General features: G+C 56.5%; 1 protein-coding gene across 1 annotated transcript in view; it reads right to left on the reverse strand.

Annotated features, from left to right (window-relative positions):
• TBX4 (T-box transcription factor 4) overlaps positions 1–13155 on the reverse strand; it is a 38653-nt gene extending 25498 nt beyond the window's left edge. The window contains exons 1-3 of the mRNA XM_068415874.1: positions 13144–13155; positions 7845–8003; positions 6826–6920 (exon numbers count right to left, since the gene is read on the reverse strand). Of these exons, the coding sequence (XP_068271975.1) occupies positions 6826–6920; positions 7845–8003; positions 13144–13155 (266 nt within the window). The remainder of the gene's footprint in view (positions 1–6825; positions 6921–7844; positions 8004–13143) is intronic.
• Between the last annotated feature and the right edge of the window lie 4159 nt (positions 13156–17314).

The following is a 17314-nucleotide window of genomic DNA, read 5'->3' on the forward strand; positions in this document are numbered from 1 at the left end:
TCGAGAGCTTCCTTCTATCCTTTCAGGGGGCAAAAATGTCCCCCAGCCCTTCAGCAGCTCAGCAGCTGAAGTCCTGTTTTCAAAAGGCGTTTCGATAAGACAAAGATTTCCAAAGACAGAGAGTGATGTTACAACCCTTGATTTTGGGGTGGTCAAGTAAAGCGACGACTGGAATTTCAGAAGCTCCTGTACGGTGCTGCCCGGAAAGGTGATGCTTATGGCATATCGGGTTGTGAAAGAATCAGAAAAACAAGAAATCGCTCAGCATCTTGGCTAACAAGCCCCATCATGGCTGAAAGACCACCTCCTCAGAAGCTGCTGGGCATGCCAAGATGCCTGCAGTGATGGTTTCAAAGCACCGATGCAGATGACATGCCTACATCCCTGAAAATGACTAATGTGGCCCCAAATTCTTCTTGAGAATTGGCCACGGCTGCTTAAGGATGCTTCTCCTCATCTTCATTGTTAGGAGGGGAAAGGAATGGTGTGCAGAGGCTTCAAGAGCCATGTTTCCATTCTGATGACCTTTCTTCTTTTTTCTAATTTCCCTTCTTCTGACAAGTATTTCTCCCACTGACTTAACGCATCTTTAAAAATAATATTCTCCGGGGCAGATTAAAACAAATTTGGGGATGTCAGCTGTTTCTTTTAGCCTTTTAAATGGCATTTCCTTTTTGATAGATTCTTGCTTTCAGAAAATACTTTAAAGAGATCAAAGAGTTTTTCAACAGGGTCCCATTTTCCCAGTGTATCCTAACCCTCAGTCCCTTATTTCTCTTATCACCCGCGCCACTCCGCTATGACGCTCTGTATACAAAGTAAGAGCAGTTAACTTTGAAGTGCTGGATTAGCCCATGCCAGATCCTTGCCTCAGAATAACAAACAATACAGGTTCAACAGGAGTTCTCATCAGTAGTTCATTTTTCAGCCCCAAATTCACTGTCACTAACACAAGCAACATTGAACTCTCAGTCTATGGACAGATAGGCGAGATTTATCTGGTGGCAGGACCATGACCTAGTGATGAGAAGGTCAGACAGTTAAGGGATTTTTATATTTTGGAATGGCGAGGTTGTCTTTTTTTCTTCTGGCTAGCGCATCTAATTTTTAAATAAAACATTGTTTCTCACATATTTGAGAACTCAGTTAGCTGGATGGCTGCTTTCATGGTCTAGAAACATTTCCTCTCTTTGCCCCACGGTAACTCGAAGCACGGGCAGGCTTCTTGTCATGGGATGCTTCTCCAGTGCTTTCGTTTTGCTGTAACTGAAGTTGAGCAGAAGAGGTCCCAACATGCTGGAGGACAGGAGAGGTCAGTGCCAGCAACCTCCGGCAGCACAGCACAAAGGTACCTCAGTGAGAAGCTGTGCAAGAGAGTGGCCAACGACCTGGCGCTGCAGCATTTCAGGGCAGGTTTACTGCCTCCATGGTGCAGCCCCTCCAGCTGCGCAGGCTCCACAGGGCTCTTGAAGGAGCCATGGGCAGCCTTGGTGTTGATGCCAGGCCATGTGCAGGCTCATCGGTGCAGAGCAGGAGATGATCCGCAGCCCCTGTGCCTGTGAGCCTTCGACGCAAAGACAGAGCCCCAGCGATGGTGGGGACCTTCCCCGGCTGGTTTGGGCTTGACCAAACCCTCCCCTGCAACCCTGGCCAGAGTAGCTGCAGCTCCAGTCTAAGGATGAGCGGGGAAAGCTTTGGGAACACCCTTAAGCACGAGCATCCCACATCTTTAACAAAATAAAAGCAAGGATTGATGCTTGAAGAGAGAAGCGTATTAAAAACTAAAATCCCATCCCTGCCCTACACGCCGTGCACGAGCTCCGTCTTCCTTGCCAAAGCTGTCGACATCTTTAGCAGCACGGCCAAGAGCCATTGGAGTTTGCCCCTGCTCCTTTCTCTAAACGCGGGAGTTTGCCCTAACAGGGTAATTCCAGGACCCCGAATTTAGGACTACGCAGATCAAACATTCCTTAAATAGCTACTTTATTTCCAAGTTTTAAATTAATAGCTCACATTCCATCACTGATCTTGGATATTAAGGTTTGCTTTTGGATCAAAAACTGTTAGCAGAGATTCTTGTAACTGCCTCAAAAGATTCTGGACAAATATTTCCCTTTAATTGTAATGAGAACTGGGCATCCATATGCCCTACAGAGCCATGGAAAATCTAACTTTTAAAGGATTATTCACAGAGGAAAGCTGCACCAGCTTAGCCAAAGCATTTATACTTCTTCAGACCTTGATGTCCTAAAAACTAGTTTTATTTTGGTTTACTAAAGTTGATTAGGAACAGATTTTTTAAAACTGAAATAAGCCACTTCTAAAATGAAACTTGAACATCTAAAGGGGGTTTGCGTCTTTTCCACACATGCAAGCTGCTTTATTGATTTTTTTCTTTCTGTGCAGTATTTTCCTACATATGCTTCTTAAAACCTGCTACCATAAAGACTGAAGCTGTCTTTGTACCTGTGCACACCCTGCATCCTGGCCAAAACTCCATTTCAGTATCTCAAGCCTCCTGTTCACATCTCCAGGATGGTTGTGCTACCATAGAGGACCGACACATTTTCTCTTCAGTAACTGCTCGTGAAAAAGTGACCAGACATCCCATGAACTGTTTTTTTTTACTGATTAGCCATAAGCTTCATCAAATAGTTTGTTCCTAGCAATATCTGGATATAAACTGCAGTACTGCAAAGACTGGCACCCTGGAAGAACTAGCGAACAGCTAGAGCTGAATAAAGGCTAACAGAAAGAACGAAATCCTGAGCCAGGAAAACCATGTGAGCAAAGATTCACTTCCTGCAGAAACAGGGTCTGGAAGATGAGATTTCACAAAGAATTATGAGAGGCAAAGTGGGGTTTGCCACAAGGTTAAAAAAAAATTACAATTGTTCAGTTAAATAAGAGCGAGAAGCTGAAATTGGAAAGCAAGAGTTATAATGAAGCTGCTCGTTTGCTTTCTGCTTTACCCACCCCTCATACAGCTGCATCACCCCGGAATGCCTGAACTGCAGCCTGGCTAGGACGGGCTGCGGCTGGGCAAAGCCCGGCAGGCACAGAGCTCCAGCCTAGCCAGGACGGGCTGCGGGTGGGCAAAGCCCGGCAGGCACAGCCGGGGCCGCGCACCGCACAGCGGGGCTGTTGGAAAGAAGGAATTCAGACGTACATCAGCATCTCCACCCTCCAATATAACCTGTCCCCTTTCTTACTATCTAAATTGATTGGATTAATTTGATTTAACAGGATCTCACCGCCTGGAAAATGTTGGGTTTGTTTTTTTTTTTTTTCAATAAATTGGCGGGGTTTTGAAAGAATTATAACCTTATTTATAAACACAGGCACGCACAGCCCGATGGGGGTGCTGGGCTCATTCACCCGCGGTGAGATGGGGAGCGGCTGCAGGCGCCGGGACGCTGCGGTGAGGGGCAGCAGCGCCCGAGCCACGCTGCCTTTGCCAAGGAGCTGCCCCGCAAACTGCCACCCGCGATGGCCAGCGCTCACAGAAATCACGCGTGGCCGGTTTCCCTCCCGTTCCCCCGCGCTGCGGGGCAGCCCCTGGGTACCCACAGCTCCAGGCAACGGCACAGACCGGGCAATTCTTGCACTACGTGTAACCCAGCCCTTAAAACCCAGCAACAGAAAATCCTCTGGAGCAGCAATTCGTAATTAGAACAAACCTCAAATGGGAAGAACAAGAAAAGGTTCTTATTTATGGAGCCCCACGTCCCCTCCTCCGGGCGCTGCGACGGGCAGGATTTTATGTCTGAAGGAGGCAAGCGGTTTTATGCAAAGTTCAGGGAACTTTGCTAACATAAACTTTTTATCTTGTGATGATCCTTTTAATATAAAATAATATCTTTTTTTTCCCCCTCCCACAATGAAGCAGTCGGACATTAAAAAGATAGCGAGTGCATTTTAAAGATGTTTCCACTTTATAAATCAAGCTTTCTTGGCAACAACGTGATTTCTATTTCAATGCTGAGCTTGCTGTGTTCTCCTAATGTCTCCTACAGATCAGTCCTAAGAGGGAGTAATAATCCCCCAAAGTAATTCTCAGCCCTAAATTCTCGATAATTTATAGTTGGCTCATTCTGTGGAGCTCTACAAAGAATGAAACAAATGACTCCCCCTCTCCCCCCTACTAAGTTATCAATATTTGCCTTGTTTATACAAAAAGGCTATTTTACACCATTGCCATGGAATTAACGCTTCCGCTGAGCTTTACATTTCCTCTCCATTGAGTGAACTTGTCATTAAAGTCACTTTTTTTTGTTGTTTGAAATTTCAAAACTAGGCTTCAGTTTCTTTTCGTTTGTGCCCCTTGAGGTCAGACAGACCGACATTTAAGTGATTTCAACTAACTGCATTCAGAGGCATCTCTGTGCCTGCTGGGAGGGGGATTAGAGTCCTAATTAGTGCCTGCAATTAGCCCTTTTCCCTCTTCTCCCGCCCCCCCAATGCTAAATGCAAGTGCATACAAATCTCCATTAACCATCTTTTTTTTTTTTTTAAATTGGTTCAAGAGGAGGTTTATTATTGCTACTCTTTATTTAAATAGCTTGGGTAAAAAAATATCTGCATGAAGTAACAGTTTTCGTTTCGTTATTTGAATTACGACGAAGGGCACGGTCCTGCTCTCGGGCTGCCCTGCGCGGACACGGAGGGCTCAGCCTGGCCCTCGGTTATGAACGAAGAGACTTAAGCCAGCACGGGATTTAAGTTGCTCGGGTTTTCTGCCGTCCTCATGCTAATTATTTTGTGCATTTTTGCTTTCGGTGCTGCTGGAGCCCGGCCCGGGACAGAGCCGGGTCCCGGCACCGGCTCCGCTCAGCCCCAGCCCAGCAGCATCGCCCCTGGCCGGGGCTGCGCGTCCGCGGAACGGGCTCCGGGGCTGCGGAGTCTTTGGACTCCCTGCTAACACTGACAAAAATGCTGCCCTTTATTTTGACGCCATTTGCAGCTGGGCACAGAGAAAAAGAAATGGAGTGACTGTTCTGTCTCATCAGCATTTCAGCCTTTTTTTTTTTAAATAATTAAAAACTATTTATAAAAAAATAAAAAGGCTGTTAGCTTGCTGGTGCTGCGCTGATTTTCACAAATGGAGAATTTGGCTTGATAACTTAAAAAAAACCAAAGATTTGTACATCTTGGGGTCAATCTCCCCATTCCCTCAATCCTACCCACATGCTCCTGAAAGGTGCCAGCTCCACCGGACAAAGAATGCGGGACTGAGCCCCTGTACACATGGATTTGTTTAAACAATCCACGTTAAGACTTACAAAGAGATAACATGCACATTTGGGATGCTTAGGGTCTAGAATTTGGTAAAGATATTACACGCCTCACACAGACACACTCAGATACTATAAATTAAGGGTGAAATATTTGAGGTCTTGATCCCCTAGTCTTAGCTGACTTAGGTAGCAGACCCATCAAAATGAATCCGGCTCTTCACATCAGTAGACGAGACAGAACAAGCCCTAAGATTTTATACACCAAAATGTGGTGTGATAAGCACAGAGTTACCTGCACAATCACTTCATAAATAGACCAAATAGCAAACAAATTGAAGATCCCTAGGACATACACCCCCTCTCCAGGGGGACTAATGAGAATATCTCAGTTATTAGAGTAAAGCTTCCCTGCACTGCCCAGCTGCTGCACAGAGCAGCACTGCCGGGGATGGGGGAAAGGAAAGGGAAACCGCTCAGCACTCCCCAAATCCAAAGCCAGGGGTTGAGGTCTGGGTCTCGCAGTGTGAGCAGCAAACAGGGGAGAAAAGACCTGCCCCGAGCCCCCCAGCTGCCCTGCATGAAGGACCATAGGGAAAAAACACTGTACAAATATTGATTGTGGGGTTTTTTTTTGCTTTCTCCCCGTTATTTGAGTGTCCTCCTCCACAGCTCTCTACCACAGTGCAAAACCAGCAATCACAGGGCACGGCAGAACCACACATCTCTGTTAGAATTAAATGGATTTTAATACCTGAGTCTGGCAATTTTTCTTTCCTAGCAGCGGCGACGCGAGCCCGCTGCCGCAGAAGGCAAGGACAGGTATTTCGGTGCCCACAGCGGGAGCTGGCTAGTTCTGCTGGGAACCGCCTGGCTCCCGGGCTGGTGATGGTCTGAGGTTTAACTCTGATGTTTAACTTTCTGAGATTAATCCTGCCATCTCCCACCTGAGCAGCTGGGGTGGGAAGGGAGCCCTGAGCAGGCGCAGGGATGGTGGGGAAGCGAAGCCTCTGTGAGCTGCAGGGATCCCTCCCACCCAGGCCCGGGTGTGCATGCTGAGGGGGCTCTGATTTGGTAAAAATCATTGTTTTTTTCCAACAGAAGGCAGAATTTTTTTCCTCATCTAACAGGATAAAAGCAGTACCTGTCTCTCTTTCAGTTTTGAGATTAAAAGCGTAGCCTAAGCCTTCATATTGCTAAAACTTTGGTGCAAAGTATTACAGCACAGGTCTTAGTGAATTGTGCAGAAAAAGGGAACGGGGTTTGCTTTGGGGAAAAAAAAAAAATAGAACCACATCATGCTAACATCTTAAAAAAACCCAAACATTAAAATGAAGAATTACCAAAGAGAATTGGGACTAAATGTAGCAAATTAGTCCACAACTCTTTCTTGCATCCACAATCTCGTTGCCGCACTCAAACACATGCACAGCTTATACCAAAAAAAAAAAATCTTACTGAAATCTGCAATCACAATAATAATTTTTTTAATGCCACTGATTGCAGTAGCTCTGCAAAACCCGGTCTCGGCAAACGGGGACATTTCATACGGATCAGAAGCAATACGTGTTTGCGGGGAATTTTCACTGACCTGCCTGCTTTGGTTATTATCATTTCGGTGCCAGCTTCATGAAATTTCTTCCATAGCTCTTTCTCATGGAGATAGACTTTGATATTTTCTATTGTCTGAAAAAAATAAAGGTAATGAGAATAGCAAGAAAGGACTGAGAAAACCGAGGAGAGGGGCTGGGAAGGGCCATGGGAAGGGCAGTGGGGCTCGGGGGCTGCGCACCCAGGACCAGCGCCGCAGCCGAGGCGCCGGGTGAAGCCGCACCAGCCCTGGGTCCTGCCTGTGCGGGACGAGGATGGAGCCCCAAAAATTCCACTGCCCGTTGCCAAAAATAAGAGAAACAAACTGAGGCCGGTTTTAATTGCAGCCTTTCACATCCAGGCAGGACACCGCGGCCAAAGGGATTTTTTTTTCTTTTTTTTTTTTCTTCCCCATAGGAGTTTCCGTGCCCCGATGGCACGGACGGACCCCGCTGTTGCCCATGGGCTCCCGAAACCCAGGGCCACGATCATCTATGGGGAAGCCCGCGGGGACACTCGGATCCGCTGAGCAATGTGCGCGCCCAGGACCGCGGTTTCTGCGCGGACCCGTTCCTTTCCGCGGAATGCCGGGGGCAACGCGGAAGCCGCGATGTGCCGAGAGGCCGTGGGCGGACCCGGCGTTTTATTTAGCGGGGAAAAAAAAAACCAAAACAAAAACACAACGAAACCCACCGCCGGGCCGGATCCTGCTCGGAACGGCCGCGGCTCCGCGACCCGACGGGCCCCGATGGCCGCGGCTCTGAGGACGCTCGGGCTCGCCCTTACCGATCTGTCGCACCCGACGGCGGGCGCGGGGCGGCCTGCTTTACACGGGAAAAAAAAAATTAAAAAATAAAAGAAAAATGGTATTTCCTCGCAATTCCCCCCAGGGTCGTGGCCGAGGGAGATGCGCGGCCGCGGGAGGCCTGGCTCCGGCACCGCCACCCGCGCTCAGCCCCGGCTGGCGAGGAGAGCGAGGGGCGAAGCCGTCAGGCAGGGCGCTGGGCCGGCGGTGCGTACCTGCTCGGGGTCGGGGAGCTGCGGGCTGCTGAGCGGGGTGCTGCTCCCCCCGGCTACGCCGAGGACGGGGGAGCCGGCGGAGGAGTCCGCATGGCCGGGCGCGGGGGCTGTTGGAAACCCTTCCTCGGTTTCAGACAGGCTTTTCTCCTGGAGCATTTCCTTGGGTGGAGAGAGGCGCACCGTTAGCTCGCAGCACCGGGGGCCACGTCCAGCCCCTGCCCCCCCTCCCCGCCCCAGCCCCGGGCACAGCCACCTGCGGGGTCAGACCCGCCCGGCCCGGCCGGGGGTCCTTCCTCAGGCGGCGGCACTCGGCGAGACTGGGACGTGACACCCCCGACCCCGGGGGAAAGCCGCTGTGCCCGGGATTGCCGGGCCGGGTCCGCCTGCCCCCGCGGGGGAGCCGCCCACGCGTGGCTGCGCTCCCGCCTGAGGCCTGAGCAGCTCATCTCAGATGTGGCCGCAGCCCCCCAGCCCCAACCCTTTCTGCTCTCTACCCCGCTTTTTGCCAGCATGCGGGGCCGGTACCCGTCGGGGAAGGCAGCCCGGCCCGGCCGGTCGCTCTGCCCCGTCCCGTTGAGGCTCCGGGGGCTCCGCGACGGCGCTCGGGGCCGTGGTGAAGCGCTTGCGGTGGAGCCGGGCGGTGTAAACAGACGGAGTGCTGGGCTCCGAGATAAAAGGGCCCCTCTTAAACTTGGACGGAGACTGGGAAAAGCCAATAAAGATAAGGCCTGACAGCTCCGCCGGGGCTGCCGCGCATCAACCCCGACTTTTACAGCGCTGAGGGACGCGGCCGCCCTCCCCGCTCGACGGATGGACGGACAGACGGACGGGCAGCCCCGCGCGGATGGGCAGCGGCCCCGAGGAGGCTGCGGGGTCCCGGCCCCGGGGACCGAAACCGCTGCTCCCCACGGGGAAACGCTGACGGCACCCGGACCCGCGGCCCCCGACGGAGCGCTCCTCTCCCCCGGCCCACAGCCCCGCTTCCCTGCCCGGCGCCCTCCCTGCCCCGCACCGCCAAGGCTGAGCCGCCGTCCTGGGCGGCAGACAGAGGGGCTGAGACCCCCAGCTCCAGCCACAGCAGAGCTTCAGGGAGAGCTCCAGCCACGGAGACCGACAGCCAGCCCGGCTCTGTGCGAGCAGGCACAGGCACAGCTGCCCTCCCGGGGCCGGGAGCGCCCGGCAGCCCCCGGCCGCAGCGACGCCCGGTGCCCCGAGCGCACCGCCGGCCCCCCCGCCCCGCTCCAGGGGACGGGACGGGGCGGCTCCAGCCCGGCCGAAGCGCGGATGTTCCCGGTGGCCAAGCCGCACCGCGGGGCCGGCTGACCCGGGGGACCACAGGTGGGAAGCGGCGGCGGTGACCCCCGAGGGCCCGGCTCCTGCCCGCGGGCGGGGACCCCGGTTGCTCCCGGCGACGGAGCAGGGTCGCAGGCCGGGGGAGTACCGGGGTAGGCTGGCGGCGGCCGCCCCGGCACAGGCCGGGGTCTCGCAGGCTGCAGGCAGCCCTGTATCCGCGGACCCCCCCGCTCCCTCCCTTCCTTCCCTCCGCACCCCGGGAACTCACACGGCCGGCCGGGGGGCAGGAGGCGCAGCAGGGGGCTCCGGGCTTCGCCTGGGGGCGGCTGCGGCATGAAGGGCATCCGCGGGGCAGCGCGGCGGCTGCGCGGGGCGCTCAGGCCGGGCGCGGCTCCGCGGCCCCCGATGGCAGCGGCGTGCGGGGCATCCCCCGCTGCGCGGATTCACTTTCCCTTGATCTTGGCGGAAAATGTTCCATAAAGATCCAGTTTGGGGCCTTTCGACTCCCTCCCTCTTTGTCTCCCCCCTCCCTTTTCCCTTCCCCTCCTGTTGCTGACGTTGCCGCTGTCAATCACGTCCCCACAGACCGGCTCTGGCCCGCTCCGCCCGGCCCGGCCCGCTCGCCCCGGCCCCGCGCCCGCCCGACGGCCCGCACCGGGGGCACCGGCCGGGGGCACCGGCCGCCTGGCCCCTGCGCACCGGGCTCGGCCGCGGCCTTCCCCGGCCTGCCCGGCCTGCCTCGGCGCTGCGCCGGGCCTGGAGGCGAGCAGAGCCGCTCGCTGCTCGGCGGGGAGCCCAGGGAGGGGGGACACCCCCAGCCCCACCGCCCCCTCCCAGCCTCAGTGGTCCCGGCGCTCCCCACTGCCCGCCGGGGAGCCAGGCCAGGCCGGGGCTGTGGCGGGGGCAGGCAGGCCGCGGCGGGCACAGGCCGCGCTGGAGGGCTCTTGGCTCTGCAGCCCGGGCGGTGCGGGACGGCGGGACCCCGCGGCAGGATCCGGGGCTGCCCGGGAGAGGCGATGGGGAAGGGCTGGGACCGGGAAGGGGGTCACGCTTCGGAAGGGGTCCGCAGCCTCCGCAGCTTCCCCGGCCCTGCTGCACAGGCAGCCAAACTGCCTGTGTCCAGCTGGCCTGGGGCCGGTCTTCGGGTGAGGGTCTCCCCGAGAGCCCGGGGAGGGGGACAGCGCTCCCCGTCCTCCCTCGGTCGCGACAGAGAGCCCCGAGCCTTGCCCCACGGCGGGCAGGAGCTGGGCGGCCGCAGACAAAGCGGCGGCAAGGCCGGGCTGCCGGGGCCAGCCCCGCCGGGGCTGCCCCGAGGTGAGCGCGGCGGAGGGGAGAGGCGCTCCCGGCCCCGCACACCCCCGGGCAGGAGCCCCCACACCCTCCGGCCACGGGCACCGCCTGCTCGGGGCTCCCACGGCCAAGCCAAACCCCCAAATCAGGGGGAGAACCTCCTCGGGGGAAAGTACCTGAGTGCTGTCACGACTGAACGGGCCACTTCAGCTCTGCTGTCGCGATTACCAAGACACACACACCATCACCCCCCCCGCAGCGCTGCCCGCCCTGTGCTGAGCGGCTCCTCGCATCCACCCGCGGCTGAAACGCGCCCAGGCTCCCGTGCTACCCCCTGTAGCTATACGTATCGCGACAGCCCCACTGCTGCTCACCGCCCTATATCGCGACAGCCCCGCCTGACTCTGCCCTACATCGCGCCTCCCGCGGACCCCCTCCGCCGGGCTGTGCCCTCTCCGCACCCGCGAGGAAGGCAGGAGCCTCTTACCCGAGCCGGCCGGTCCCGGGCGGGCGCCGAGGTGCCGCTCGCCTCCCGCAGCCCCGGGCTCACCGGGACGCCGCCATGAGCCGGTGGGGCTTCACAGGGTAGGATTTTTATCGGGGTTTTCTTGAAAGTGAATTTAAACCCAAACTCACTCCCACCGTCACGTGGTGCTGAAATTGGGAACAGAAGCAGAATAAAAAGTAAACTGGGGTCAACCTCTTAATGAACCTTCTCCCCACTCCTACCAAAAAAAAAAAAAAAAAAAAGAAAAAAAGGGAAAAAAAAAGGCCGGGGGATGCGAGCGAGGGATCGGCGAGCAATTCCCGCAGGAGCCGGGCCCGGCGGCAGGTGAGACCGGGCAGGCGGCGAGCCCCGACGTGCGCCTGCGGGGCCGGGGCGAGGGAGGACCCGCGCCCGTCCTGCCCCCGCACAGATGGAGCAGGGGCTGAGAACGGCCTGGGGGTGAGGAACCGTCCCGGTGGGGCCGCGGTGGGAGCGGGGAGGCCCAGCGCGGCCGGGGGGGTCCCGGAGCTCCGCTCCACTCCGCTGACCTGCTGTGCTTGGTGCCGTGCGCGGCCGCGGTGGCTTCCGCGGGTCGTAGCTGCCTCTGAGCCACAGGCCTGCCCCGTACCCCAACCCCATCGCCGCGGGAGCGGAGAGTCCGCCCAGAGCCGCGGATGATGCGCGTAGCCAGGCATCACAGCCGCCCCCCGCTTGGACCGCTCTGTCCCGCCGCCGGTTCCCACCTGCGGGCCGGGCTCTCTCCGCAGGCTGCGGGGCCCGGGGCGGCTACCGAGGGCCAGGCTCCACAGCAAGGTGAATTTTCCTATTTACTCTGCGGCTGGTGCCGGTCGCTCGGCTTCGTTTGGGTGAGTCTCCCTCCACCCCTTCCTCCCGCAGCTGCGGACAGGGACAGCGGGAATCACAGCCGCTGCCTGCGCTTTCCCACGTTAAATGCATTTTTTTTTCCTCCTTGACCAGAAAAGGGCGGAGGGGGGGGGGCGATTCCCAGGTGGGGAGCATTTAATTAAATGATTTAATTAAAGTAAAGCCAAAGCCTCGCCCTCCTCCCTCCAGCCCCGGCCCTCTCCGTCTGTGCGGACGGGGATGCTGGAACTGCGGTGTCGGGCCCGGCCCGTGCCGTGCCGTGCGGCCCCGGCTGAGGCTGTCCGCGCTCGGCTCCGCCGTGCCGTAAGCCCGGGCAGCACCTGCCCGCAGCGGGCCCGGGGCTCCCGCAGCCGCCACCCGCACCGAGGCGGCGGGGTCGGTGCCGGCGGGGCTCAGCCGGGGCTAGGGGAGGCCGCGGCCGGTTTCATAGTCCCCCGGCCGGGGGGACGGGGCCGGCGCGAGGGGCGAAGCGTCCCCGCCGGACGGAGCCCCCCGGTTGAGGCAGCACCTCGCGCTTCCCGGAGGCTCCGGCAATTCACGGCGAGGCTCGAAACCAGCCCGACTGTCATCACCCGGCAGATAAACGGCCGGATCCCCGACGGCAGGGTGGCTCCTATTCACGGCTCATCATCGCCGAGCCAAAGGAGCAGGCAGGGGGAGGATAAGCTCCGCTTTCAGGGACCAACGCTCCAAACCACTCATCACTGTCACCGAGCTCGCTCATGTCTTGGCCCGAAACACCGGCGATTAATAAAAGTTGACTGTCGCTTTTCTCCAATAATTACACTCAGTCTGCGGGCCGGGAAAAACCGAGGGCGCTCAGAGCTGCGGGGATGCTCCACCGCTTCCCCGGTCGCGGCGGGAGCGCCGCTCCCTTTGCCTAGCTGCTCTTCCCCCCGAGAAAACCTGCCAGTCACGACGGAGACGAGGGGAGAAGCGAGCCCCGAGCCCGCACCCGACGGCACCCTGCAGCCGGGCGGCCCCGACGGCGGCCGCGGCTCGGAGCCCCCGTGCGAGGCGGAGCGGGGAAACCCCGCGGGGTCCGGCCCCGGCTCCCGTGAAGTCAGGACCGAGCCTCGGCCGCGTGGGTTGGCAGAGATTTACCGGCTTGAGCGGAAACTCACCGGTTTACACTGCCGAGGAGGGTTTGAATGGATGAGGACTGAGAAAAAGTTGCCGAATTTGGCCAGTAACGAGGCAGGAGGAATGGAATGCTAATACCGAATTGTGCACGTACTCGGGAGGAATTACACAGCACCGGACTCGGGCTTCGAAACAGGGAGAGCGCCAAATTTCTAATAACTGTGTAATATGCTTATTTATACCATACAAGGACTCACAAACCTCATTGTGCATAGCAGCTGGGTCGTATTTCTTTACCCTTCCATTCCTCGGGCTCTTTTGCCAAGAGACTGGTACCAAACACTTCTAGGCTGAAAGGGAAACACAAAACTTAAATTGCAAAGAAACGCTGAGAGGAAGCGTGGGTAAGATACGGGCTGCCACGCGGCCCTTTCATCTTAAGCATCTGCCTAAAATAGATGCACTAAAGGGGGTATTGAAAATACGCACGGTTTTAATTGCGAGTGATTCACTGCTTCTAAATCGTTCAGTCGAATTATCCGTATGTATTTGCCTGACCTGGGCACGTTTGTGGGCTCTAAGGCTTTGTTTTAGACCATTAAGTAAATATTTTAACGAATGTTTTAAAACATTGTAACGAATGTGTTACTCACCAAGCTCCACTGAAGCTGGGTAAATCAAACGAACAACCATATTCCGATTTGTTTTTAAATATTTGGGGGGATAATTTGATAATTTTCTCCCAGCGTACCAAGTGTATTTACCCCTTGTAATTTCAAGTAAAGCTATGTAGGATGAAAACAGGCAGTGTTCACTATGTAACCAGTAATAATTAAACTATGAACGAATATTCGTGTATCTAAATATTTTTTAAAAGTTGAAGTACTTTATAAATAAAAGCAAACAATTGTGGAACTGTTTTAGTTTTTAAAACTAACACTAATTTTGTCTAAATGCTCTGGATTTTTATTTTTGAATATGCTGTCTTACCATTTTTTAAAGTAGCATCTAGAAAAATAACATTTCAAGTCTATTGCACATTTTTTATGGAAGAGACTTTACCGTGAGCTCGGCCATTCTCTGTGTAAAAATGAATAATCCAGAGATCGCTGCCCTGGTGAACGTCAGACTGAGATAGTCCCCAATGGTCTTTCCCAGCCAAAGGTCTGATTTAATTTCAATATATTAAAAAAAAATTACTCCATCTGCTTTGCAATTACTTTTTGGTTTTTTTTTTAATGAAGAGAGTCCTACAGCTACAGCGTGCTGGAGGACGGGAGCAGGCAAATGGGGCCATGCTGAAATGGAAATGATCGTTTAAAAAATAAAAGCAGAACAATGCCCAGCGCTCAGTGCGTTGGGATTTTTCTGCAGCCTGGCTGTGAGCACCAGGGCAGCCGCAGCTCCGCTCTGCCTCCTGCACCAAGCCAAGATGGTGCCGCGGGGCCGGGGTCCCAGCAGGCCCCGCCATCACCGCGCCGCAGCCGCCGTTTACGGCAGGTCAGTGGGTCAGCGCCTCTGGTCGCACAAGCCCCTGGTTAGACGTGCCGTGGTCACCGGCATCACCAGGTAACCTTGGCCAGGGCCCAGAGGACAGCCTGGGAGAGAAGGGACTCGGGCAGCGGTGTAGGTCAGGGTGGCAGCCTGATGCGTGTGGAGAGGGGAGAGAAGCCCCAGGGCAGCTCGGTGTCCTGTGGGGACCTTGGTGGAGTGGGAGGAGGATGCACGGAGCCTCCTGGGAAGCTGCTCTGGAGCACATGGGCTACGAGCAAAAACGAGACGCACATAAATCCACCAAGCGACAACATTGCAAGTCACTTCTCACCGGGCAGGAAGAAAAGAGGAGAGGCTTGTCTCAGAAGCCTTGCATCAGAGCGAGAAACTGCCTCAAGGTATTGCAAAACCAGACTCAGAGCAGCGCGTCGTGGCTCTGCACCGGCGTACTTGGCATCCTCCACCCGTCACCGTGCAGGGGGTGAGGGGCTCGGGGCGAGTCCTGCCCAAAGTGATTATTTAGTTTGTGCTGGGGATGAGGAAGAGGTTACTCCTATGGGAAATAGCTGTTCTCCAGGGTGAAGAGGAAAATGATGGTCTGGGTGAGAAATTCCCAGTGGGAGGGATGAAGGCAGCCAGCTGCCAGCACTGTCCCTGCCCTGGAGCTGGGTGTAGATCCTGTCCGAGCCACCGATGTGGCACAGCATGCTGCTCTGCCACGGCAACCAGGGCTGGTGGGGTGAAACAGCCACATTTAAATGTTACACCCCAAAGTGGACCCTCGCCTCTGGGACAGACCCCGCTGAACAGCAGCATGAGCAAGGCAGCACAGCAACGCAGGAGCGCGTGCCTGTAGTGCCTGGTGAGCACGGCCGTGCTTCGGGACGGAGGCTGCAGCCCATGCTCCCGCTGTTTACCTTAGCGTCCCAGTTGCTATTTAGGCAAAAGCATCATCTCGGCCATCAGTAAAGCCACCACTTCCCAGGCTGGCGCACACAAGCCCTCGCTCCCTGCCAGAGTCCACAGCTTCTCTTGGCCAGTCTCTTTCCACCATGGTGCTGCCCAGAGGGAAACCTCCTCCTCCTCCTCCCTGGGCTGGGGCCAGACCCTGCAGCACGGCAGCAGGTCGAAGCAGGGCTCAGCACTGCAGCTATGGGTGGGGGGACACCCCCTCTTTTGGGCTCATGGGAAACACTAAACCAGGAGCAAACGGGGACCCCGAGGATTTAAACACTGGCCAGATGCCTGCGATAGCCACGTATCGTGCTCCTGAGGGTCAGTTCTGTCCTGGCTCCTTGCTAAATCCCCCAGGGCAGATTTAAGGGGTGTGAGGCTTTCGGGGCGCCGGAGGGCAGCTGTGATTTAACAGGGTGGAGGGGAGCGGTGAGCAGCGCAAGCAGCCGTCCTCTGAGCGTAGGGGCTCACGGGCCAGAGCGGAGAGGCACGAACACGCGTCCGGATGTGGAGCTGCCGGCGAGGAGGTGGCCAGCCGGGATGGAGGAAGGCGAGGTGAGAGCAGGGAGGAAGGGGCTGCTCGGGGGTCTGGGGAGCAGGAGGCTGCAGCGAGAAGGGGCCACCTCCGGGAGGGGTTTTGCTTCGCAGGGCAGCACCGTGGCCTCAGGTTTCTGCCCTGCAAATGAAGGGGAAGCAGCTGCGGAGCCAGCCCCAGCCCTGGGAGGCTGCAGAGCCGCTGGGGAGCTGGCGGTGGGGGGGGAGGGAGGGAGGGAAGGGGGAATAAAAGGTCCTTCCTAGGAAGCAGGTCGGCAAAGCCCATCAAAATTCACCACCACATCCCTCTGCCATCAGGACACGCTGGGATGGGATTTCCCCTGAGCATCTGACATAGAGGTAAACCCTTGGGCCAGGTTTGGTTCCCAGTAACTCACAAGAAGCCGTCCCACATCACCAGCCGGCCTCCAGGATGTGGCAGCTCGCTCCCTGCTCAGTCACATCCCTCCCATGCCTTTGGGGTGGCTTTGCCTCCTTAGTAAAAGGGAGAAGAGCTGCAAAAAGGCATCACACTCCCCTTCCTGGGGGAGGTTCTCAACAGGAGCAAACGGGAAGGGAAACGATAGCCAGCTGGGACGGGGCCCAGAAGCTGGGAATTTCCTCCTCATGGGACACGACTTGCTGTGGAACCCCAAACGCTGCAGGTAGAAGGAGGGAATCTGGTGAGATGAAGTGCAGGAGCAGAGGAGCTCCCTCTCCTGCATCTGCCCCTGGCTCCAGCGAGGAGAGAAAGGATGGCTGAGATTCATTAAATAAAGAGACAGGAAAACCTTACTTAAGAAGCTGTCTGGGAAAGGGGCCATTTTAGGCGTGCTGTATGCAAGTGCCAGCAGTTTGGGGCCAGAATAGACAATTGCAAAATATTCCTCCGGGCTCCGCTGTGCAGGGAGCTGCTCTCAAGCGTACCGTTACAGAAAGTCGTGGGGAGCTCAGTGGTGCTTTTCTGCACGGGAGACCAAGCTGGCTCCATCAGGAGAACAGAAGGAGAAAGATGCCCCAAATTAGCATTCTTCCTTCTCACACAGCAGCTCAGGGCACTGACCTGGTGGTGCAGCGAGGCCAGGGCAGCTCCAGCCGGAGGGAGGGCATCGCATGTCTGCAGCCATGCTCACTGATGTGGGCACAAGCGTCTCACCATGAAGTGGGGAGAGCTAGAGGGATGGAAAAGGGGCTTCTCAGTCCTCTTGTTCAATCTGCACCAGTCATAAACCAGCAGGATGAAATATGGGGAGAAGCAGGAGCGGTGGGGACAGCAGGAGATGCTGCTCTCACCTGCAGAGCACTGTTGCTCAATGCAGCAGGACAGAGGAGGTTTATACCACTGAGCTTCAGCCCAACTGCCACTATGGAGGGAGACCATGGCTCTGCCCTGGACCCCAACACCCGGCCGACCACCATGACCACGTGCCCAGGCTGGTGGTGGAGACAC

Source organism: Nyctibius grandis, chromosome 18, assembly GCF_013368605.1.
Source record: "Nyctibius grandis isolate bNycGra1 chromosome 18, bNycGra1.pri, whole genome shotgun sequence".
NCBI classification, from domain to species: Eukaryota; Metazoa; Chordata; class Aves; order Nyctibiiformes; family Nyctibiidae; genus Nyctibius; species Nyctibius grandis.